Source organism: Mytilus edulis, chromosome 5 (assembly GCF_963676685.1).
Source record: "Mytilus edulis chromosome 5, xbMytEdul2.2, whole genome shotgun sequence".
In the NCBI taxonomy this organism is placed as follows: domain Eukaryota; kingdom Metazoa; phylum Mollusca; class Bivalvia; order Mytilida; family Mytilidae; genus Mytilus; species Mytilus edulis.
In genome coordinates this window covers 24028792-24056069 of record NC_092348.1, presented here as the reverse complement: position 1 = coordinate 24056069, position 27278 = coordinate 24028792, and the positions used below count along the sequence as shown (strand labels likewise).

General features: G+C 33.0%; 1 protein-coding gene across 3 annotated transcripts in view; it reads right to left on the bottom strand.

Moving 5' to 3' along the window:
* LOC139523233 (regulator of G-protein signaling protein-like) overlaps positions 1-26081 on the bottom strand; it is a 28161-nt gene extending 2080 nt beyond the window's left edge. The window contains exons 1-18 of one of the 3 annotated variants that reach the window (XM_071317080.1): positions 25967-26081; positions 24640-24722; positions 24272-24349; positions 22176-22308; positions 20093-20344; positions 17927-18457; positions 15464-16008; positions 14806-14868; positions 13618-13858; positions 12631-12741; positions 9635-9812; positions 7088-7281; positions 6058-6175; positions 4251-4380; positions 3835-3985; positions 3520-3649; positions 2912-3041; positions 1070-1194 (exon numbers count right to left, since the gene is read on the bottom strand). In XM_071317080.1, the coding sequence (XP_071173181.1) occupies positions 1070-1194; positions 2912-3041; positions 3520-3649; positions 3835-3985; positions 4251-4380; positions 6058-6175; positions 7088-7281; positions 9635-9812; positions 12631-12741; positions 13618-13858; positions 14806-14868; positions 15464-16008; positions 17927-18457; positions 20093-20344; positions 22176-22308; positions 24272-24349; positions 24640-24722; positions 25967-25985 (3212 nt within the window). In that variant the 5' untranslated portion in view covers positions 25986-26081. The other 2 variants (XM_071317079.1, XM_071317081.1) reach the window with 2 other exon arrangements.
* Between the last annotated feature and the right edge of the window lie 1197 nt (positions 26082-27278).

Genomic DNA, 27278 nt, shown 5'->3' with positions numbered 1-27278 from the left:
ATGGGATAAGAATGTCCTTATTTTTTCGAAAACATAAGTTTTGTCAACATGAAATTTATCAAAACGACCTACTTAGTGCTGACTACTGGGCTGGTGATACCCTCGGGGACGAAACATCCACCAGCAGTGGCATCGACCCAGTGGTATAAATAGTTATCATAGGTACCAGAAAACTTTTAAGCCAATAAAAATCATTTAACTTAAAATGCGTACAATTTTTTTAGTACCAATGCTACTGTAAAAAGGGCATACTTTTTTCCCGTCAGTGATGTACGAGGCCAAAATAACGAATAACGTACGAAGAACCGTAAAGAAAGTAGTGAAAGTTTTCTAGAAGTAAGCTTTCAAGAAGTTCCTGTTCCAAAATATGAAATGTTTTGCAGAGAAGCAATTATTTTTATTTATAGACCATGGGTTCAATCCCTTATAATAATAAACTCCAACAATACATATGATAACAGCAGTGATTCATATCATCGTATGAGATTAATTTTGTTAACTGTACCTTTATCAAAACAGATTAGGTAGTTACAATAGTAACATTGTTTGATGAATAATACAAAAAAGTTTTTTTCAATAGCATTGCAATATTTTTATAGACCCTTGTCGTAGAGTTTGTGTTTGATATTAGGTAATTCAATTAATTACAAAAACATTGCATATACTGAATGGTTCAGTATCAATAATTATATCAGAAGTTTTCAGTATGTACTTTCATCAGTTAAATTGTCCCTACCAACTCTGATATCAAAAAGGAAAATAACAAAAATACCGAACTCCAAGGCAACTTCAAAACAGAAAGTCCGTAATCCAGTGGCAAAATCAAAAGCTCAAACAGATAACAATGATAACAACTGACATATTCCTGACTTGGAACAGACATTTTTTTATAGATAAAATTGTTGATTTAACCTGTTTTTGTTGTTAGCAAAACCTTTCACAGTTAAATAGAGTTCATCTTCTTGTTATATTGACGACTGTAAAATTTTGACCATTGTACTTATGTTTTTAATGGGTTTAAATTAGTCTGTTTTTGCAAACAAAACCCTTTATTTGTAAAAGTACTCACTGTCTCCAATAATGATAAAGTATAGGAAAAATCAAGATAAAGGCATCGTGGAATAGTCCTCTTGTTGCTCCTTCATTTTCTAATGATAAGATTATAGTTTGTGCTAATTCTTCTGGAATGTTAAGCTAAAATAGAAATTATTGTATGATGCAAAATATCACAAATGAACAAATGAAAATTGATAAGAATGTTTGATGATAAGATAAAATTGAGAATGAAAATCTTGAATCTGATCACGAGACAACAACCCGACCAAATGTCAGAAAACAGCAGAAGGCCACCAATGGATATTCAACGCAGCGAGAAATTCCCGCACCCGGAGACAGGCCTCAGCTGGCACTACAATGTGTACTAGTTCAGTGAAAATGGACGTCATCCTAAACTCCAAAGAACATAAATTAACAAACGTTGACATATTAGTAATTCGTCTCCGCTGCAATACTGTATATTTTTTTACAGGCAGTTACCTCTTCAAATGAATTCAAATCATTGTTCATATGTAAAGGCGCAGGAATCATAATCTGACATGAAACCCAAATAATAGCAATTAAGTTGATTATCAGGATTGCTCGGTCACGCAATTAGATAATTTGATATTTGAATTCTTGGACTAGTTATATATTTTTACTACATTAAAATGTATCTCTTTAATAAAAGATAGTATATTCCCCCATTTAATTTAATGAAACATCGTCAACGTTGTATGATATGGAGACTCAGATCTATTCCATGTTTATCAGCATGATATACTGGAACCAATCCAAATAACATCTATCGTAAAATTATCCTGTACAGTTTCTTAGAACACAACTCATCCTGAAAATTTTTCGCTCGGCCACAACAGCAGCACGTCCTATGTACTATTAATTGTCTGTTTGTCTTTTTTTTAGCCATGAGTTTGTCAATTTATTTTCGATCTTTAAGTTTGACTGTTCCTCTGGTTCATTTCTCCCCTCTCTTAGACAAAGGACATTTATTAGAAGTAAACATCCTTTTCGCACACCATTGTTTTTTGTCATCGATTGTGACATCAACGAATGAGACTTAATATCGAAATTATTATTATAATGAGCAAAATGATTCATGTCATATGGCAAAGGATCTGCTTATATTTCCGGAGCACCAAATATTAGCCTGTTGTTGGTGGGTACGTTTTGCGTTTATATTAGAGTTGTTAAAGGAACAAGGAAGCTATTAAATCAATCAAGATTTCCAACTGGTGAAGTTGAAATCATCTCTTCGTAAATTTTACGGACGTCATCACGAGTTTGTTGACCGTTATGGAATAACCGTTTCACAAATGATATTGGATAAATTACTTACGTCGTCACTACAATCCCCTTCCCTTTCATAAATGTGACCTACCGAATGAGACTATTTACAGGATTTGTTATCTCATAAGCAACACGACAGGTGCCGCATGTGGAGCAGGATCTGCTTACCCTTCCGGAGCACCTGAGATTACCCCTTGTTTTTGGTGGGGTTCGTGTTGTTTTTTCTTTAGTTTTCTATGTTGTGTCATGTATACTATTTTTTGTCTGTTTGTTCATTTCATTTTTAGCCATGGCGTTGTCAGTTTATTTTCGATTTATGAGTTTGACTGTCCCTCTGGTATCTTTCGTCCCTCTTTTAATGTCGTTTATCCTTATTTTGGACAGTTTTCTTCTTGTTTGTTTTCGCCTTTGTGTCGTCTATTTTTCTTATATTTATCACAGTTGATTGGCCCTTTATTCTTCGGCTGTATCATTTGATATTGTTCTGAAATTATGGCTCGTCATACATTTGCGTATAACACGTTGAAGCATAAACAAATTCGTTTTGTAAAATAAAAACTACAAATACCTGGTTTCGAGGAAGTATGTCGGAAACTAAAAAACAGTTGACCATTTCTCTTGCTTTGTTATTTAAAAAATCCATGCTTTCCTGTGATATGTTTTCAAGTGAATAAATATGATCCACCTGTCCAACATACCTGTAACAGTAAAAACATCAAGCTAGTTTTAGTTGCAACAAGATCAATAATGTTATGTTACTAAGTCAGTTTTTATAAGGCAGTAGTTACTAATACTCTCCGTTGTTTCAATAATTATTATCGTTTTGAACATGTATAGACTATTTGCAACCGGATGTTAAGCAACCAATAACATGTTATTTTGTCTTTTATAACGGTTGTGTTTAATTGATTTAGTCATTCTTTTAAAATGAAAGGGTCATAAAACAATTTAAAAATACCAAGATCACGTAAACAAATATAACTGAAGAGATCAACAAAAGCAAACGCAAAAATGTGTTGATTATTTCAAAACATCAAATACGTTAGCTAAGACAGAGGGCAATGCATCTTATATTGGACTATTTGCCTCAATTTCTTTTAAGGAGTCTCAATAATCCGTTTGAAATATTTGACTGAATTAGTACAAAAAATGGCAAAAAAACAACAGTCAGCTTACTTTGTAACTTCACCAAAAAATCTCAAATCACCCGGTAATTTGTCTAAAATTACAAGTCTGTTCTTCAGTAGAATTCGAGCTTCAAACTGGGCATTGGACGGATTAACTTTCTCTTTGTCCGCTTCATTTTCTGAAAGATTAAAATTTTACTTAGCACTTTTCTCTTTGGGCCAGGTGAGCTAAAAATAAAAAGACAAGCAGACATAACATAGAAACTTAAGACGGAGCAACACGAACTCCCACAATAATTTATTACATTACAGATTTTATTTCTTCTAATATTAGTTTGATACATGTAAACATATTATTACTCACTGAATAGAGCTTGATATTGCTTCATTTGTCGAATCAATGCCCTCTGAATTTGCTTTTTCAAAAATAAATTCAGCAGTTTTATCTCATCATCTTGTCTTATTGATTTCAGGAAACCCATGATAGTTGACACAAATTTCTGCCACAAAACAAGCTGAAATGATCAAATTCTAAAATTAGATTTCATAAAATATAGTTTGCGTTTCTGTTATAAACATCACTGTAAATAGTCGTTTTCTTGGACATCGATTATGTTAACTAGTATTTTTTTTATTAATATATAGTTAGAGATATTTGTTTATGTTATATGAAACATAGAAAAATATACCAAGAATGTACTAGGAAATGAAAGATGGAATATTTGGTAATAACTCAAACAGAACATTCAAGGATCTCTTGTATAATACCATAAAATATACCGTTTTTTGTTTCTTTTTCTTCTTTGGTTTTTCTTCTACATTTTCTAAGTTATCCTTACTTAGGGCTTGGATTTCTGGCGGCGCCTCCTCGCCAGGATCTGGGGGATATGTCGCTAAATACCTTGGAAACCTATGAAAACAATAAACATTCATTAGGTTTGTATAAATGAAGAATTAATATTTGTTACATATCAATTGCACGACAGATCTCTAAGAACTATCATGCGGACTCGGACATGTTCGTTGTCAAACTTTCATCAAATATGCCAACGCGCGTGTTGTCTTCATCAGATACACATACCTATTTGAACAGTTAACACTTGTGCAAATGTTGACAAACTGACATGTCTCAAAAATGATATTATGTTTAAAAGTCTTTAAGATAATGGTTTAACTACAAGTCGCATATTTACTAATATCAATGATTCATGTGAATGAGATCAAGACTAAAGAACCTCGACAGACAGACATATATACCAAACAACCGTTCATAATACCAAATATACCAGTAGTTACACTTTTACTTACAGCATCTAAATCTTAATAAAAAAATCATGTAAAAGAGAGGCGAAAGCTACCAATAGGATATTACCACTCATCAAACTGACAATGCAATGGCAAAAAATGTGAAACGACGAAACTGTAATAAAACAGTATTGTCATCTACACATATCGACAAACATTTGAGACATTTGATATATCCTTTGGTGGGCGTGAAGAGAGATACAAGACTATGTCACGGAAGAAAAGAATGGCGGAGACATTTGATGTATTCTTTGGTGTGCGTGAGGAGATATACAAGACTATATCGCGGAAGAAAAGAATGGCGGAGACATTTGTTATATCCTTTGATGTGCGTGAAGAGAGATACAAGAATAGGTCACGGAAGAAAAGAATGGCGGAGGCATTGGATATATCCTTTGGTGTGCGTGAAGAGAGATACAAGACTATGTCACGGAAGAAAAGAATGGCGGAGACATTTGATATATCCTTTTGGTGTGCGTGAGGAGAGATACAACACTACGTCATAAAAGAAAAGAATGGCGGAGACATTTGATATATCCTTTGGTGTGCTTGAGGAGAGATACAACACTACGTCATAAAAGAAAAGAATGGCAGAGACATTTGATATATCCTTTGGTGTGCTTGAGGAAAAATACAACACTACGTCATAAAAGAAAAGAATGGCAGAGACATTTGATATATCCTTTGGTGTGCTTGAGGAGAGATACAACACTACGTCATAAAAGAAAAGAATGGCAGAGACATTTGATATATCCTTTGGTGTGCGTGAGGAGATATACAAAACTGTCACCGAAAAAAAATGAATGGCGAAAACATTTGATATATCGTTTTCGTGTGCATGAGGAGAGATACAAAACTATGTCACGGGAAAAAAGAAGGGCGGAGACATTTGATAAATCATTTTGGTGTGCGTGAGGAGAGATACAAGACTATGTCACGGAAGAAAAAAATGGCGGAGATATTTGATGTATCCTTTGGTGTGCGTGAAGAGAGATACAAGATTAGGTCACGGAAGAACAGAATAACAAAGACTTTTGATATACCCCCCTGGTTTATGTGAGGAGAGGACAAATTTTGTGAGGAAGAAAATAATGACGAAGACCTTTCATATATCTTCAATGTGCGTATGAGGAGAGATAAAATACCTTCAATGTGCATATGAGGGGATATACAATACCTTCAATGAAAAGTTTGATAATCTCTCTCCCACTCCCCTAAAGATAAGTTCAAACAATCATAATAACGCAAAATTTCGATGTATCCTATGTTAACGTAATCTTACCACTTCTTTTCCATAGACCTGTAGACACTAGCCTGTGCACATTCTAGGACGCTTATTGGAACCTTTTCCATGAATGGGATCTGTTTCACAATATCGTCATTACAGTCTAAAAATGCACCTAAAAAGAACAAGCGTCGAACATTATAAAACGGTTTTGATTTCGATGTTTTAATGAATATACAATAAGACTAGATTTGTCCGAAGCCCTTATTGTCGGCGGAAATTAGATAAGCGGAACCAACATTAAATCGATCTGTAACTCATCACAATAGAATCACATGTAAAATTCAGCCCAAGAATACTCTAATTGGCCACGACTTGAGTCGGCGGTGCCATAACAATCTTGTCCGTTAGAAAGTGAGTGTAATACTATATAAATAATAATAAAGATTGATATTTGTAATAAGATGCTGGATTGATTTTCAAGTTGGCCAGCAACTCAAAGATACAAACATAAAAAAGACGATTTCTACAATAAACCTGTGTCGTTTTGCAGTATGTCAAGGTACATGCCTTGATTTTGAACAGATATATGCCCATATGGCGGAGGAGTTAAAAAAAAAGGTAGTTAAACATCTCAACAATGCCATATTTAAGTATTTCCAACGAAAAAAAAACTGGTCTGAGAAATCGTGCACTACAAATCAGTAAAAAAACCACTATAATAAAATAATACTTACGTCAAATGGACTATATATCGGATTCAACTAGGTGATAAATAAAAATCCTCATAAGAAAGCAAAGCGTGCTATCTAAAACTTTGAAGGCATGTTCTTAATTGAATTCCAATGTCTGGTAAATTAAAAATGTTGGTAACATATGATCTTATTTTCAAATACGACAAATACGGGGTGGAAAAATTTCCCATTAATAAATTTATTCCGAAACATACAAAAAAGTGTATTTGAAACGCTACTTAAAATATTTGTAAAATTCATATTTCAATTCCCAAAGGCGAAGTTTTCAATGAATATTCTTTAATTATTTCTCCATACACTTATTGTTGCTAGAGTTCGCTTAATATAATTACCATGTTTTGCTTTCTTGCTAAAGTTTCTTCTAAAGATATTTCTGGTTCTAGCTCCACGCTTGCGCCCAGGAGGCATATCTCGAAGTTCCTCGATACTTTTCCAGAATGAAAGAGGATGAATCGTATTCTCTCCAATCATAAATCTTTTAAAAAATTCATAATGAAGCTGAGAATTCAATACTTCTGAAAATGTTCTGAAAAAAAAGACCAGTGATGTTTTGTGTGTAATAGTCAGCAAAATGTTGGATATAATTTGAGATCTGGTATTACGATGAATGTCAAGTGTGATCATGACCCTTGTAAATAGCGAATCAAAAATACACTGTTTTGTGGTATACCCGAGAGAAGCGACACAAAAAGATCAGGTAACAGTCATGCCGTTGATTTGTGACATATAATTCACGCCATTGTGTATGATAATGTATAGAGATCTGTATATGCTCTATATCTCACATCTAGAACATGACTGAAGAGATCTTGAATGACTATAACCTTAAGGTCTGAACAGTATTAAATTGACCGCAGTGATTAAGTGCGAAAAAATGAAAATTACATAATCTTTTTTCAATCGTTTATGAGATTTGTTTAATCAAAACGAACGTGGCAGAATGAAATCCGTTTCATTTGTCAGTGCATTCTGTAAAATTCAGTTCAAAAATAGAATACTGATATTACAGGGTATGTCCCGTCATTCACAGTCTACATATTTACTATAAATTATTGTTTACTTAGAGAATAATACATGGCAAAATCCGTATCATATGTCGTATCATCCCGAGACACTAATATCAGCCCAAGGGCCTTTAGGCCCGATGGATGATATTGGTCGAGGGTGATACGGCATATGATACGGATTTTGCCATGTTTTATACGCTTTATCATATATTTCAACAGGAGAGTTATATTATATGAACTTTTCACTGGGTTACCTTAAGTTCTACTTTTGTCTTGTTTTAAAAGCCACTGCTCAATTACTTATCCAAAGCACCTGGGTTACCTTACAATTTGCATGCTGTTGTTTTAAAAACATTTTGTTTATTATTGTATTTTTTTTGTGTGTTTTGTATTTTTTATAGTTGTATTGAGTGTGCCAAAAAATATGAAAATTTGACGTTCGTGACGTCACATGTACATACCAAACAATGACGTCATTTTATAAATTACGTCACGCCCGAATGACCATACCTTTTTTGAGGGAAAATATTTCTTAAGTTTACATAATTTAATTTTGGATGTAACGCATCTTCTGATTGGATAACGTTATTTTGTTATCAGCCCATAGACATAATTTAGTCATGTGACCGTGACGTCATCAAAGTTTTTTTCATGGTTTTCTACGGTTTAAAATGGAATTTAGAAAAAAATTAGAAGGTTACAAGAGCGCAATTATTCGTAATGCATTTTCCATAGGGTACCACTGGTGTTTCGTATTTTTTCTCGAAGACTACACAAACTAGGGGAAAACGGGTAGCAGTTCCTGTTACTAGAAATGCCAGTGTTGCATTACAATCAAAAAACTATATAGGGTCATGCGGCTCAAATTAACTTAAAATGCAGTTGAAAAAGATCGTCTATTTTTTTCGCTTAATGAAAGAGGCATATTTTTAATGGCTCCGACGTGCAGATATGGAAGATATTTTCTATACTTCGTAAAATGTGAATATGATTTTCGGCAATTTTTACACCGAATTGGATAAGCTTTCGATTAAATGTAATTCCAATCCTGTATCATCCAATCAGAAGCCGTATAGGATTCTATTCTGAGTACCATCTTAGGGAAAAAAAACTTGCCGGTAAAATGTAAACAAATAATTGCGCTCTAAAAGTCTTGTAACCATAAGAAATGACTGTAATATTTTTTCGTTCTATTCCAAATAACATAAAAAATGTGGTGCACACTGTTAAATAACCTGCTACGCGCGTTGTTCAGTCTATTCAGTGTGCACCAAATTTTTTATGTTATTTCTTCATAGACAGAAAATAATACAGTCATTCCTTAAATAAATAAAAAATAAAAACTGACTTCATGTAAAAAAAAACAAGAAAAAAAACAAAAATGTAGGGGTGTGATAAACGTTATGCGATAAAGGGTGCGCATCAAAGTTGCGCGATATGGATTAAACAGCAGGCTATTTATCAAATATTCAAAACTACTGTATTTACTACTAAACATATGATAAAGAGCGATATAATGTTTTGTAACGGAATTCAAATTTTGCCTAATGTAGATGACTCATTTGATTCACGTCAAATACCAGGGCTTCATTTTTCAAAACATCTTGAAATCTGTTCGTCACTGGTAAGTTTTGTGTAGACTGAACATACTTCTGGCGTACACCAAATTAAGCCTATAGTATCTTTGATGAAATTCTTAATTAAAATCAGGAACACGCTTAATGCTGTCAGCCCTTTAAAATCTCTATAAACAGCAATACGTTCCTGTTTTTTAATCTGACAAAATTTTCAATACGTTAGTGCTACAATACCGGATCACGAAAATACATTATCAATTAATAAATCGAATGCAACGTAAAGTATAATCAATACCGTGGTTTTGCAGGTCTTTCTATTGCCATTCCTTCTCTCCTGATAAGACGTCTGACACCCTTCGGTTTATCACATTCAGCCCTTCCTCTAAAACCTTTTCCCTCCAGAAAAACCTGTCTTGATACTTTTATATTACCTATGTTTATCTTATGTTTACTTGTTAACTGGTTAAGTTTCGCTACAAGAAAAAAGGAATCAAAGTCTCAAAAATTATTTACGATAAAGTGTAACCTGTCTTATCCGACACCTGAGTATTCTCATAACCTATTCATTTTCATGGTTCCAAAATATACATATCCTTGCAGAAAAAAAAATCTGTATTCCAACACCCTGCTTCATCCGTCATTTTTTTCTGGTCCCCTAATGTGTCGGTTAACACAGGTTACACTGTACAAAACAGGGAAGGTTGTACGATAGCCATTGATAAAAGTATTAACCTGAGACCAACGATATGTATTTAGAAATACTTGATTTATAGAAACGATATTCTACTGTTTATGCAAGCCATGATAATGAAAACAGAAAATGTTGTATTCACGTGATTCATACATAATAAATATGAGGGGGCCTTTGTGGGTTATTTTCGTTCTTCGTGATCGGCGCATTTTCGCTATCGTGATCCGTTCTTCTACAAATTTTTTTTTATATTTTCGTGATCCGTGATCATGGAATTTATTTTCTGTGAATCGTGATAGACTAAGGGCAATAACTCTATAAAATCGTTCAATATGCAAAAAATAGATTGTACATCATGCATAACAACAAACAATACCAAACATATAATCTGGATACGCATAATTTCGCCTACAAAAGAAAAATTAAATTAAATTTAAAACGTAAAATACCAAAAATACCAAACTCCAAGGAAAATTCCGAACGAAAAGTCCTTTACCGAATGGTCTTAAAACAACATAAAAACAATACGTATGGTTGAAAATAGAGGTTAATGTCTTCTACAAAACAACATAACCTAATATTAAGGAAATATATCATTGCTTTTCTTTTAGTCTCTTATTTGATTATCAAACCTTATGTTTTATTTGATTGTAGATCACATCAGCGTAATTGTTAATAAGTAGAAAGAAACAAGCAGGGGGCGAGGGGTGGTGTCACCAAGAAAGATGTGCATTAAAATGTAATTGGAATTTACCATATTATGCAAACAATTTAAACTATTATGATAAATTTGTGACAACTAATATAGTAGCATTTAGTGTTGATCGGAAATATTGAATCCAACATTGAGTGTCTACATTCTATTATATAATATAATGTCGTCCTTGGGATTTTGACAACAAGTATTCGTATTAACGATTGCTTTCTCACCGACAATCGTATTTAAAAAAAGGAATTTGTGTGTCAACAGAAAATATTATATATTTCTTTTTAGACGTGTCTGTCAGTTTATTCCGAAAAATAAAATAATGTCCAATCATCGGGCTTTTAATTTTACAAGAAGAATTTAAAGATGGGAATCTCTTCTTTAAAATGGAAATGATGCACAATTAAAAATGAAACATTTAAGCTAATGATGGATCCGATGAGGGTTCTTTGTGTACATTTTATTTGTATTTCTCTTCTCAAAAGATGACTGTTGTGAATTCAGAAGGTATTTTCCTACCTAAATGGCACTTAACAGCCTTTAATTTTATATATGATATAGTGATAATTAATTGAACGTCATTTATCATCTTTAAAACGTGTTATACCATCTTTTCTTTGTCTTTGTAAATTATTACTTTTACTGTTTAGTTTTATTTTTGGTAATATTATTATACATCATTGTGTTATTGTGCTAAAGTATCTTTTTGTAATTTCCAATAGCTAATGTACTTTGTCTATATGCATTTTTTTCTTTGTTGAAATTTCGTTTTCTTTGTTTTTTTTAGTAATTAAGATGATAATACAATGTTGACTGGTGTACCCCTATTTGTGACATTTTTTTACCTATTATGTGTGTTTGTTTTGTTCACCATTTGTTGTCAATATAATGGAATTTGATGCAACTGTCAATTACGCGAGAGGTTTAGCTAACTATAAAACCAAGTCTAATCCCCAATTTTTTATAGAAGGAACATTAATGACTGTACAAAGTCAGGAATATGACAGTTGTTTTCCATTAGTTTGATGTGTTTGATGTGTTTGAGTTTTTGGTTTTGCCATTTGATTAATTACTGAGTACTTTCCGCTTTGAATTTTCATCTCCGTTCGGTATTTTCTTTATTTTACTATTTACTATACGGTATGATATTTGCTTAAGTAATGAAATGTGGTTGTTTATATCCACTTCCTTTGGTCTTTGGTGGATAATTTTCTCATGGCAATCATACCACATTTCATATGTTTACATTCAATACATATCAGTGGAGTGTCCTTTACATATAAATAGCAATGGTAAACCGCCAAAACCAGGTTCAACCCACCATTTTTTTCTTAAAATGTGCTGTACCAAGTCGGGAAAATGGTCATTGTTATATTATAGTTCGTTTCTGTGTGTGTTGCATTTTAGTGTTGTGTTTCTGTTGTGTTGTTGTTCTCCTCTGATATTTGATGTGTTTCCCTCAGTTTTAGTTTGTAACCCGGATTTGTTTTTTCCTCAATCGATTTATGAATTTAGAACAGCGGTATACTACTGTCGTCTTTATTATAAAACTAAAATTCAGGAGTTAAACGATGAGGAGCAGGTCAGGTAGTTAGGCGTTGTCTCCATATCTATCTTTCGGCAGCAAAATGTGTTATTTTGATGATAATGATAACACATTTACTTTTAGATAAAAGAAAATGTGGTATGATTGCAAATGAGACAACTCTCCACAAGAGACCAAACTGACACAGAAATTAACAACTATAGGTCACCGTACGGTCTTCAATAATGAGCAAAGCCCATACCACATAGTCAGCTATAAAAGGCCCCTAAATAACAATGTAAAACAATTCAAACGACAAAACAAACGGCATTTTTTTTGTTAAAAAAATCCAACTTAGTATTTACTTACTATTTCTAGTTGTTGCTACTTTGTGAATGTGAAGACTGCCATAGTCACTATACAAGACATCTATTATATTAGATATATCGGGAGTTTGGTAACTGAAAATACCAAGCCTTCCTGAAAAACAAAAACAAACATTCAGAAAAAAAGCTAAGTACGAAATTTCGTTGTGTTGAAGATTCATTGGTGGTATTCGGCTGTTTTCTGCTTTTTGGTCGGGTTTTTGTCTCTTTGTCACATTCCCTATTTCCATTCTTTATTTTAATTACGAGATTAGCTGAACTTTAATCGAATAGAATTGCAAAAACATATTGAAAACATATCAAGAAGATCTCTGTATTGTACTTTAAGCAGTCTTGGATTTGCAACTTCAAATTGAGTTTTTAGCCTACTAAGTGATGCTAGATAGACAGACACACATATTTCGTCTCATAAATAAGAAAACCCCAAGTGTAAGGTAAGCACAACCGTACTATACGTTTAGCTCCATTCTATTGTTAACTACTGGGCTGGTTTTACGAGCTGAGACAAACGAAATAAAACAGTACCATCGACCCAGTTGTTTTAAAAACTGATCAAAGATACCACACTGATAATCTAGTACACCAGACGCGCGGTTCTTAAAAATAAGACAGGCTAGTGGGGCTCAAATCAAAGCAGGTTGAAGGTCAAATCAAATATAAGGTTGAAGCGCACCTTTAAAAAACGTTAACTATAAATGTACCTTATCAGTATTCTTGGGGGTTTTAAACAACTGTATTTTGAATAATGCACCATTGTCGTAACAGTAAAGTAAATATAATCCGGATACCGATGAGGTTCTGCACAAATGAAGTGTTTTGACTAAGACCGATGACCATGTCGTTATCTCAAACCTACTCTGCTTTCATTTTCAAGTTCTGCTAAGTAATATAAAAGAAATGAATATTGCATAGTTACAGTCCTGTATTAAAATAGATTTTGTTTAAACTTAATTTTAATCAAATATTTTACCGTATTCTGTTAGTATAACAGTGAATTCAAACGCTTTCATGATATGTTCATCTGTAAGTGTCATAGGGATTGACGACTCGGACGCTCGGCTCGGTAATCGTCCATCAGATACATGTGCAATCTTTGCGCGACTATCTTTCATTATAATGTCTGGAGTTACACCCTGAAATGGACTGTGTTCGTATTTTTCCATATCTTCTTCACATTCAGATACTTTTCCTAGTAAACGGCGATCCATGCGCTAAAACAATTATTAATGGATACAAAAAGCAGTTCTACAAGGGCAATTATGTTCATCAGGAATATTGTATTTACATATTACTTAACATTTTCGGCTATTGATAAAGCAGTTGTTATATTAGTCAAGGAGGGACATCGCATTCAAACTTGTTTAACCCCGCCACATTCTGTATGTCCCAAGTCAGGAACCTGTAATTCAGTGGTTGTCGTTTGTTGCTGTGTTGCAAATTTGTTTTTCGTTCATTATTTTGTACACAAATTAGGCCGTTAGTTTTCTCGTACGAATACTAGTAGTTATACACTTTTCATTTCGGGGCCTTTTATAACTGACTATGAGGTATGGGCTTTGCTAATTGTTGAAGAACGTACATTGACATAGTGTTGTTATTTTCTGTGTCATTTGGTCTCTCGTGGTGAGTTGTCTCATTGGTAATCATACTACTTCTTCTTTTTAAAGTCGAGCTGTAAATTAAGTTAAATAAAAATGATTGTTCAACTACACATGCTACATAGATATAGGAAGATGTGGTGTGAGTGCCAACGAGACAACTCTCCATCCAAATAACAATTTAAAAAAGTAAACCATTATAGGTCAATGTACGGCCTTCAACACGGCTCACACCGAACAACAAGCTATAAAGGGCCCCAAAATTACTAGTGTAAAACCATTCAAACGGGAAAACCAACGGTCTAATCTATATAAAAAAAAACGAGAAACGAGAAACACGTATAAATTACATAAACAAACGAAAACTACTGTACATTACATGTATTTAATAAATTATAAATTTCTCCATAGACAAAAAAAAAGATTCATTTAACAATCAAGATGTGATTTCAAATAAGTAGCTGTATAAGTACGGAAAATTAATGTACATTATTCACAAAACCATTTCACAACCGAATGACCATTAATCAAATATTAAAATAATTAATCTGTTTTCTTACCACAGCTTTTCTAAAAGCCTTTCGTTCCGCTGTCATAAACTGTTTGACTGTATCTTTTAATCTCTGAAAATAATAAACAACAATAAACTAATGAGAATTATGTGCTTTATGTTTGGTTCACAAAAAATCCTGAAGTATCTGTCTATCCCTGAAAGCCATACGATGGGTTGTACTTATAGATGTGCACTTCTCCGTCTTAATTTGAATAATTGCCTAATTAAAAGTACTTCGATGTTTATCTTTATGTTTGGCATTCTTTGATTTCTGCTTTTTGGCTGTCCCTAAATAATTTTTTTATTGGGATAAAAATGAATAAAAGAACATTTGTATACACTATATTAATAACTGCTTACTACTGATAGCGATTATGATAGTGTGCACATTGATTCTTGCTTTGTACAATATTTTATTTTTGAAGCGAAAATTCTAAAACAGAGCAAATCAGTTTTGATTTGTAACGCTCTTAACCCTTTTTTCACAACTTAAAAACTTTTGTAAAACTCTAATATTCTGATTCAACTTCTGTAACCTTACAGAATTAATGCATAAAGAATGGGATTTATTCAGAAAATTTTGTTCTATACTCATTAGATTTTTAAACTTCGTTGGACCTTATACATTTGTAGTATATGCCTTTATATGTTGTTTTTTTTCATACCTCAGTAACAAAATCTTGAACAGAACAGAGCAGTGAAGCATCATCCTCTCTAGTAATACTCATGAACACCGTCATTTTCATAGCCTCTGGCAAAACATTATAACAACCGGCAGACAGATACTGATTAAAGATCGTATGAGCTAACTTCCGCCTAATCGAATGTCCAAATTCGTCTCTATGTGAATCGTCTGCATCCAAATACTGTCTCACGACTGTCCAAAACTCTAGCAATCTTATTTCTCTAGTTTTTCTTGATTCATACAAATATGATTGTAAAGGATTTCCCGCCAATTTTTCCGCTGCAAGGGCAATCATAACTTTGCCTGTAGCCTTCCGACCAGTGTTAATATGTTTCGTTCCACTGATGTAAGCTGACATAGATGGCGGTATTTTCGGCAGCGGACCAATAAATGTAAATGGTGGTGTCACTGTTTGAACGGACATTGTTTTAAATGAAGACGTGAGATCTCTTGGGTCAGCACTACTACCGAAATCTAATGATTGCGTTTTTAGTGGCGATACATATCTCTTTTCCAATTGACCTCCTGCAACGTACAAAACAAAGACATCTGAGTATTTCGTATTTTATGATTTTGTTTTATCAAGCTTAAATGGTTTTATAAAACAGTTATCTCTCCCAATACATTCATTTATCCTGATTTAGAGTAATTTCTCGCAATTTGATTGGCTGATATTGTCCTAATAAATTTCAGTATAATTTTTTATTACGTCAATAGGAATTATCTCCCTTATTTATTACGTCAATTGGGATTATCTCCCCTATACCATTGACCTAATAAAAAAATGAGTTGCTTCATAGTCCTAATATTTTATTTTTTCACAGTTTTAGATTAAATATCTAAAATATAATTGGTTGATATTGTCCTTACATTAAATTTAAATATTATAATATGCAATATAACAAAATCAGGATAAATTCGTTACACAGTGTTCAATTGTCCTAATACAGAATTTATCGGGTCAATAAAATTCATATCGGGTTTGGCTTCGCCTCACCCGATATGAATTTTATTGACCCGATAAATTCTCGTATTAGGACAATTGCACACTGTGTAACTATTTAAAATGGCATATTATTAGTATATATAAGGGAGATAATTCCTATTGACGTAATAAAAAAATATACTGAAATTTATTAGGACAATATCAGCCAATCAAATTGCGAGAAATTACTCTAAATCAGGATAAATGAATATATGCCATTTTAAATAGTTGATGAACACCCTTTTATTTTTTATAAACTTATCAATAATGAATATCAATAAAAATAATTTAGAAGTGTGTTCTATCCCAGGACGGATCACACCAGAAAGTTGCAAAAAAACATTTGCTACTTCTCCGAAAAACACTCGACATTCAGCGGTAAGAGCAAATACGAATCAGCTTGGAATCAGAATAAAATTTCCGAAAAGGGTGATATGTCGACCTGTGGTGTGTTATCAACTTTTAAAAGACTTTAACTATTTTTACTAAATATCACGATAATAAAGACTATTTGGGAAGTATGTTTCCAACACCGGAATTTTATAAAAAAAAAAGTGACTTACATACCTGCATAATACTTTAATATAATCTTTTACGAAAACCAAAGACCTACGGGAGTGCCTTTTATTTGATTTTGTCTTTTGGGGTCTTGGGTGAAAACATGTATACTGCTGTTTTTCAGTCATTGAGTCTGTTATATTATTGCGATGAACGTCAGCTGTCTATTTCATAGCTTGAAGCAAGCCATACATAATTCTTTAGTTCTCTATATTGAAATTATGTATAAATATATCTTAACTTTGGACTGCAAGGTTATCTCTTCTTCACTTGTAATGCATTTCTGTATAAAATATACACCAACACAAAGCTAATCTGTGATTTATGATTTATGACTTCTTACTTTCAGCAATAGTATGAAAGTAATTACTTTGTGACTTTTTAGTTCTTGCTATACTTTTGACCTTTGTACTTTGACCTATAATGGTTTACATTTTCTAATTAATTGTTACTTGGATTGAGAGTTGTCGTCTCATTGGCACTCATTCCGCATTTTCTTATGTCTATTATTAACATATTCACTTTGCTTTATGACTTCTTACATCCGGCTATCATCAGAAAATCACTGTGCTTTATGACTTCTTACCTCCGGCTATAGTCAGAAAATCACTTATGAATTCTTATCTCCGGCTATAGTAAGAAAATCACTGTGCTTTATGACTTCTTACCTTCGGCTATAGTAAGAAAATCACTGTGCTTTATGACTTCTTACCTCCGGCTATAGTCAGAAAATCACTTATAACTTCTTACCTCCGGCTATAGTCAGAAAATCACTTATAACTTCTTACCTCCGACTATAGTCAGAAAATCACTTGACTTCATACCTCCGGCTATAGTCAGAAAATCACTTATGACTTCTTACCTCCGGCTATAGTCAGAAAATCACTTATGACTTCTTACCTCCGGCTATAGTCAGGAAATCACTGTGTTTTAAAATTTCTTCCTGTTCATCATGATCAGTAGGTTCCTCTTCGATAAAAGAATAGTCAACGGATGAAGTCGAGACTAATGTATCTGATAGACTGGATTCGGTTAGAGTTGTATCGGATCGTTCGGATTTAGGTGTTTCCTGAACTTCCGGCATTTCTCCGGCAACGTTGGACTCAATTACTTTTGTCGGAGTCAGTTCTAGCTTTGTGGTATCTGTCGGAAACAAGGACCTACACTTCATCTGCTGCTGTTTTTCTATGGCTATTCTATCATGTGGCGTCTCTCGATTCAAAACTTGTAGGTAATGTTTAGGTGCTGTTTTCATTAGATGGATTTTATATCTTGGTACCCAATATACTTTCATTGCAGAGACAATTATATTTTGCAAGTCCCGAAAGGCCTCGTCTGAATTCACACGATAAATTACATTTCCACTTCCGAATGTTTTAATAAGTTCCGTTTGTATATGTGATTCGGGTATAAAATCAAAATTCAGTTTCCCTGCAACAGAAAACATAGGTTTGTTATTACATTATAGTTAACGTGATATGGGCTTTGCTCATTGTTGAAGACCGTACGGTGACCTATACTAGTATTTGTTAATTGCTGTGTCATTTGGTCTCTTGTGAAGAGTTGTTTCATTGACGATCATATAACACATCTTCTTTGTATATGATGATTTACTATAGGAAACATACAATGACTGCGAAAATGGCAGTATAAGAAGTCCCAAACTATTATACATAAGAAACTTTGATGTTTATAATTCAAATAAGTACAGAGAAAATTCATTAACCATACCTATTTCCTTTGATTTCAGACGCAGATCAATACACTCGAGTCAATTGACAGGAAAACATGTATTTCCGAAAACAACTTTCTATTGATGAGATTCATTAAATTGTATGGCTTAAGTACTTGCATGATACTAACCATACACTGTTTGTTTAATAAAAGTGTCACGTACTCGGGGTAGTGACTTCTGGGTATCGTACCAAAGTTTACCCCTGGATATTGGAAGCTGCACCGTTTCTTATATTTTTATCTTTAATTTGTTAACTTTTGCCTCTGACACACAATAACAATTTGTGGGACGTGTTGCTGTCTTTGAACAGACCTTGTGTTAAGCAACAACCAGTGCTAGCCTGTGCACTATTCCAAACCTTGCTAATGTCTACCTATGCGCTACTATCCTGTGCACCGCTATCCTGTGCACTATCTGGCTTATTCAGCCTGTGCACTGCCTAACCAGTGCACGTATTTCCGCACAGTCGCCTATGCACCTATTACCCGGTGCGTAAATACAACTTTAATACTCCTGCAACCTTATTCAGGTACGCAGATAGATTCTTATTCAGATTCTATTAATTCTTTTATAAAGTGTAAATAATTACATTTTCCCTTCTTTAAGGCGTCTGGATTATCCATCAAGCGACCCTTGTTCTGACAGCACATCAGCTTATATACTAAGGTTTTGGACCATACCATTTAATTTGGACGATACCATATGTCTTATTCATATGAGTGTTTATAATTACCTAACCCTTAATGCTAAAACGTTTGAATGACGGCCCTTATGTTTACGACTACCGATCGGAATATTTCCGGTTATACTAACCACGACCGGTCCGTTACTGATTCTAAATATTATAAATATCCATAGCAATGTAAACAAAACAAAATCGATAGTAGACAACTGTTCAACTTTCAAACATAACGAGTTCGTATAACAATGTTTCAGCTTGATAAAAGAAATAAGATGAACCCTAGTAAAATAAAACTGATGAACCATGTTCATCACAAAAGTAAGGTTGCAGCTGTCTCAGGAAAGGTTGACCTAAGACAGATTTTGCTGACCTTTTTAATCCTTTTTTTCTAACTACTCAAAAAGTTTTTTATTTTTAATTTTCCGAAATTTAAACATAGAGTGCAACTGATTTGGGTTAATTCAGAAAAAGCTAATCGCGCGTTCTAATTTAGCATCATACGGTTGTTTTGTTCGTTTTTTTATAATGTTTAAACTGGTTTGAATCTTGTTTTGACCCTTCAATGTACGTACCTCATTGATAACAAGAAAATAAAATCGTAATATTATCATTTTTGTCCTTAACATTATGAGTGACAAAACTAAATTACCTTCAAAAACAGCATATTTCCCTGCACTGTCAAGTTCATCTGGAGCGCCATCTGCAAGATACATGTTCCGTACATACAGCATCAGTTTCCGGCGTTCATCTCCATCAGGCATGCGTCGTATCCTTTCAAGGTCGAGCCAACATCGATAACATTTTTCGCCGGCAGTTCCAATTAGAAATTCACGAAAAAGCTGCATGCCAACTGCATTGCCAAGAAGGTTTCTTGTAAATATTCGGTCTTTGGAATCGCATTCTAGATGAAAAAAACCAACAATAAGCATTTTCTTCTTAATGATATGCCATACATTGAAATGCCAATCACCACCAACGTAAGTAATCACCTTCACAAATTTGATACATTACAAATCAAAATAAGTTGTTAAAAATCTTTAAATTATATTGAAACTTACAAAAGAACAGAAAATAAATTATCATGTCACAAGATAGCCATAGAATTCAACACCTCAGTCTTAACATAAGACACGCTCTCTGTTTTTGGTAATTTAAAGTGACCAGAAGAAGGTTGCACAGTAGTGTTCAATTCCAACGGGAAGTGCAAGAAATAGTCCATTTACAATTACTAAATTTGACAATGTGAAAAACTCATCAAATAAAAAAGCACCAATCTCTGTGGTAAAGTAAAGAACAATGCCAGGGACCAACGGGAAGTGCGAAAAATAGTCCATTTACAATTACCAAATTTGACAATGTGAAAAACTCATCAAATAAAAAAGCACCAATCTCTGTGGTAAAGTAAAGAACAATGCCAGGGACCAACGGGAAGTGCAAAAAATAGTCCATTTACAATTACCAAATTTGACAATGTGAAAAACTCATCAAATAAAAAAGCACCAATCTCTGTGGTAAAGTAAAGAACAATGCCAGGGACCAACGGGAAGTGCAAAAAATAGTCCATTTACAATTACCAAATTTGACAATGTGAAAAACTCATCAAATAAAAAAGCACCAATCTCTGTGGTAAAGTAAAGAACAATGCCAGGGACCAACGGGAAGTGCAAAAAATAGTCCATTTACAATTACCAAATTTGACAATGTGAAAAACTCATCAAATAAAAAAGCACCAATCTCTGTGGTAAAGTAAAGAACAATGCCAGGGACGACGCTAATGAGATAGTAAAAATGGAACTATTTTTAAAAACCAAGAAAGAATTGTTCTTTACATTTCTTTACAAATATGTTTCTCAATAGATGCGCGATTTCGCCACACGCGTTTTATATATATAATGTTGCATCAGAATTTTAGGTATTAACTTAGTGCTCCCAATGTATGACGTTCTTTTTACATGTTTATTATACGTAACCGTAACTTCCTAGTACAAAAGGAAGGTCAATTTCAAAACCAATGCGATGGATAGTACGTGTAGCAAAATGCCTATATTTATGTATAGAGAAAATTTAGGAAAACTTAGTATTAGCTTTTCAGGTGACCTTTAAGAAGGAATTTTCAAGAATGCGTGGCTGATTTCTCCATTATGATTCCCACGTCACGTGATTGTTCAGACGATTGACGTTTTTTTTAATATGTGGGTGACATAACCGTGAGATAGATGGTATGTGCTAGGATAGACCGAGGAGTACAACGGCACAAGTTGGCTATACTTGACGACCGGACTTCAGACGGTTAGATTATAAAATTAAATAAATTAAACGAATACATCATGGTCTGTAAGGATCATCGACAACAGTATTTTGCTGAAGACTTTTTTATATGTGTTATTTTTCAATTTTGACAAGTAACATCTGAAATTATATTGACCTTAATGCCATTAATATTCGGTACGGTTGTAAAATCTGTCGAAACGGTAGAAAGCATAAAGGACTCAAACATTTTAATATTTAAGAAAATATATTATGCGGATATTATTTATTGTCATCGGACTAAAAATATCGGTAAATTGTGATTTTTTCTGATACCATGGACTTTTTATTCAAGCAATGTGTTTCCACCTGGACTGATTTATCTCATGATTACTATTTCACTTAGAAAAATACGCACACTTTATACTCTTCCATGACGCAGTTTCATCATAATGATAAAAGTTAGAAGTAAAGTACGAACATACCTTTTAGTTCAAGATGCTGTACTATATCTCGAAGTCTACTACTGAATACATATTCTCGGAAAAGATATGATTTCAAAAATCCTGGATATCTATGTATACGTAACCAGCAAATAACTTCTCGTCGGTCGATATACTGAAAATTGAAACATGTATTTATATTTAAAAAATAAAATCATGCAGAGCATGTATATTCAAGACGATACCGATAGCTTTTTCGCCATTGTATATAAAATAAAAAAACAAAACAAAACAAAACAAAAAACAAAACCATCGAATATTAATCATATTTTTTTTCTATCCACATGTACATACAATGGTTTTGATATTTTTCATCTAAATTTAAAAAAAAAAAAACTGTAGAAGAAAGTCTTCTGTTCAAGCAGTTTGTCGTAAATGTTATGTTTTCCCCCTTAAAAAAACCCGCAGTCTGTTAGGGTTTCTTGGTCTATTTGCAATGATTTACCAATTTAGGAAACAACATTTGTCGTAAATGCATTTCTAAAAGAGGCATTTGCTATTCATACCATTTTTTTACAATGTAAATATGCTATCCTGAACTGTGGATTAGGTGCACGATTTAAGAAATAGATGAACTATCATGTTTGATACTTTCTAAAAGAATTTCACTGTTAAATAAATATGTCAAAATAAAAATGGAGATGTGGTATGATTTCTCCTGATTGCCAATGAGCAACTTTCCATAACAGTTCAAATAACTTTGATTTAGACAACTATGTAGCTCCTTTAACAATGAGCGTAACCAAAACAATACTGGAAGACAGTGTCATGACAAAATGTGTACCCATTCAAACGGAAGAAAAACAACTGTCCAATTTGGGACAAAATTATAATGAAAACAAATTTGACCGAAAGCAACTGCGGCATACGACGGGCACATACATAAATATTTTGTGAGTCCTCAACTCTCTCCTTTTTCAAGACAACGATGACAAATCTCAACAGAAGAAAATAAGAGGGTCTGGATTTGGGGGGGGGGGGGGAGGGGGTGTTATTTTGTAAACATTTAATATTCACCCCTTTTTTCTCTAATCTTAAAAAAATTAACTCTTCAAAAAATTAGACCACGCATTTCTCTAATTTTCATTTTTTTTTTTGCCCGTTCTTCTATAATCTTCATTTTCCACGGGCATTATTTTTTAATCATTTAACCCCATCCAAAAACCTCACATAACGTTACAATAGTTGAAAATGGCCTAATAAATCAGATTAGTTCCAATTTAAGAGTATTTGCAGTTACATAAAAACTAGTTCAAAGCATTAACAACTAACAACAAATTAAAACATGTTCTCCAAGTTCAAATGTACAGATAAAGTAATTTTACTTTGCTTTTAGAAGATTCCAGAATTGGCATGTTTCATTTACAATAATGCATAGTGGTGGATATTTATATATTTAGTGAGAATGACACATGCTATTTAATTACTTACAAATAAGAGTAGATTAAAATAGAAATTAATCAGTAAAACTATACTCCAACGTTATAACTAAACCGAGTTTAAGCCTAATCTAAGTTTATAATAAACCACCTTTATGAATACGGGCCTTATAATTGAAGATGAATTAATTTTAAATTTGGTGTTACATAATAGTCAAATAAAACTTCGGTTGTATACAAAAAATGATAGTTTCATGATATATTCCAAACTCTTTGATGAGAAAACTTGATTAATTTCTGTCATTTGCTCGGCGTGTTTAACGTGTTTTAAAGAGTTTTAGTTAGCCGAATCATTTAAAAAATCAAAGTTTCAAGAACCGTTTCTGGAGTTGAATGTTATATATAGAGTTTACAGAATAGAGTATAATGGGATCAATGCTATAGAAAAACTAGCAAAAGAAGAAAAAGAGAGAATAAAAGGAAAATAAGTATCCAGAATAGAGAAAAATAACTTGAATTTAAAAAATACAGAAATGAATGACCAACTCCCTCTCCCCTCTCCCTCCATCAAGACACTCTGCTATAAAGGAACACTTACATATCTCTCCTTCTTGATTGGTGGCTCGTAATAATACAGAAATGAATGACCCCTCTCTCCCTCCCCCTTCATCATGACAATCTGATATAGGAAACACTTACATATCTCTCCTTCTTGATTGGTGGCTCGTAAGAAAATTCTTTCTCGATGAAGTTATATATCACATGCTGTCCAAATATCTAAAATAAATGGTCAGCAAACAATTAAACATAAATATCGCTTATCAAATGATTTAAAAAAAAATGATGTTTATAAGGGACCCGTATATTTATTACACCAAATCATATTGATTCTATGAACATTCAAACATCTCTTACAAACTGTCAAAATTGTCTTATTTTGTAATATCTGATATAACATATGGACATCAATTCAATGTCTTTAACAATGTTATACAAAGACAGGAAGATACTACTAGTATAAGTCGAAGCAGTGATGTTTGATATCTAATAGTTTAACTTTTACCTACCGGAAGACTTTGATACAAGTTGAAGTAGTCCACGAATGCACGGTCCTCTAGTAAGAGTTCAAAATCTTCTTCGGATATTGTGTCTTCAAAATATTGATTTATAAAAACTAATTAACAAGATAATAAAATAAAAAGTAAAAAAAAAACAAAAAAAACACCGTTAGTGTTCTCAATTGAACTTGTTTCCTATTTTCATGTCGGGGCCTTTTATAGTCGACTATACGGTACAGATTTTTCTTATTGTGAATTTTTTTAAATAAAAAAGAAGATGTGGTATGATTGCCAATGAGACAACTATCCACAAAAGACCAAATTGACACAGACATTAACAACTATAGGTCACCGTACGGCCTTCAACAATGAGCAAAGCCCATACCGCATAGTCAGCTATAATAAGCCCCGATAAGACAATGTAAAACAATTCAAACGAGAAAACTAACGGCCTTATTTATGTGAAAAAATGGCAATCATACTACATTTCCTTATTTTTTATATTATAAATAAAGTTAATACTTTTAAATGTACTTTTAAGTAATATTGAATTGTCGAAATAATAAATTCACCCCATAATTTTTGAATTTATAGTATTTATTATTCAACCAAATAATGTATTTCCGTGATACTGTATGTATGTATTGGGAATTATTCAACTGAATTGCAATTGTATAGTGAGTGTTATAATCTACTTCAACTTTTTCAGTTAGCACCAGGGATTAAAGAAAACATTATATATACATAAGCAAGTAAGTATATATAAATAATATCAATAGTCGGGATATATATACAATTACTACTAAACATGAGCTTTAGAAAGCGTTGGCAACAGGTTACAAACAATATGCAAAACATCACAAGTAAAGATTCACATATGACTAACGCACACGAAAATCAGAAATATTAAGCACGCATAATTATCGAATAATATAGCACATATAAGCATTCAAATGAAATAAAACCTTTTAATGGTAGTATCAGAAGCATGTTAGAACTTCCATTACTTAAGTAGGTATCTCAATATGGTTTTGATTACTTATAAGGAATATGTATTCATAAATATGGGAACCAAGACCAATTTTTACAACTAGACTTTCTTTTACTTCAAATGACCCTCTACCTTTAACTTGGATTAAAAATCCCAAATTTTAAGTGCATGCAAAATAAAGGTTATTCACACTAGAAAACTTGGGTAGGTATATATATTTCGTAAGTCTAATGTTTGGTCAAATAATAGAGATCATATAAAAAGACAATATAAAAAGGTACACATTGTGTACAAAGTAATAGAATAACCAAACTTCTTGAGGTTTGTTTTCGACAATTAACGTACCGTTGTAGGACATGTCCATGTTTAAAACATCCGCTCTGATACTTTCTGCATGGCTACTTTCTTAACGACGTCGTTGTCGGGCAATCCTGAGTAAGATTATGACGTTAGCGTCTCTTGTATATCATAAAACGTAAACTATGATGTTTTGAACACCGGATGTTTTATCTATATCAATTGTAGAAATAAGATAATAGCATCAAACTTTGTATGATTTCTTTCACCAAACATTTACAGGAAAACAATTAAAAAGCTTAAAATCATTTTTCCTGACTTGGTACAGGTATTTTATTACATAGAAAGTGTTGGATTAAAACTGGTTTGATAACTAGCTAAACCTCTCACTTGTATGACAGTCTCATATAATTCCATTATATTGACACCAATGTGTAAAAAAAAACCCACACCAACAGACATAAAATGTAAATTTCTATTGTAAATTAACGAGAGCTAGGTCGTCCAGTTCGAAAGGTTGTTACTTTTTCGGAATGAATAACTTTTATACAAAAATACGCGAATTGTTTAAGAAATGTAGAGTTTTCATGACAAGTGTGTCTTCATTTCAACAGAAGCCTACGTAATTGGTACGGGCGTATTCATGTATATTTAGTAAATCCATCAATATGAAAATAGAAGATTTGGTAATAATGCCAATGAGACAACTCTCCACAAGAGACCAAGCGACACAGAAATTAACATTTATAGTTCACAGTACGGCCTTCAACTATGATAATTTCCTATACCCTATACTAAGCTGTAAAAGTCCCGAAATGACAAATGTAAAACAATTCAAATGAGAAAACTTACGACCTTATTTTTGTACAAAATAATGAACGAATAACAAAGATCAACACAGCATCAAACGACAACCACTGAATTACCGGCTCCTCACTTGGTCCAGACACATACAACATGTGGCGGGGTTAAACATGTTAACGTGTGACCAACCCTCCCCTACCCTGGAACAAAGGTGTAACAGTCAACATAAGAACAAAATATGAAAATTAGTTGAAAAGGGCTTAACTCATCAGATGGATACAAAAAATGAATACATCTGATAAGCAGCTTGGACGTGTCTAGCCTAAGGTACTTGTACCCCCCCCCCCCCCTCACAAAAAAAAAGAATACCAACAGAACAAAGCACACATTTTCTTTGTTGTTAATTTATACTAGATATGTATAAATATATATGAATATTTGTAAACATATATATGCAGTAAACGGCGGGAACATTTCTATGTTGGTTATGAACCTATGACCCCTTTCTTAAAATCATTGAACCTTTTGTGAATATGATGGAACATTGTAAATCTTT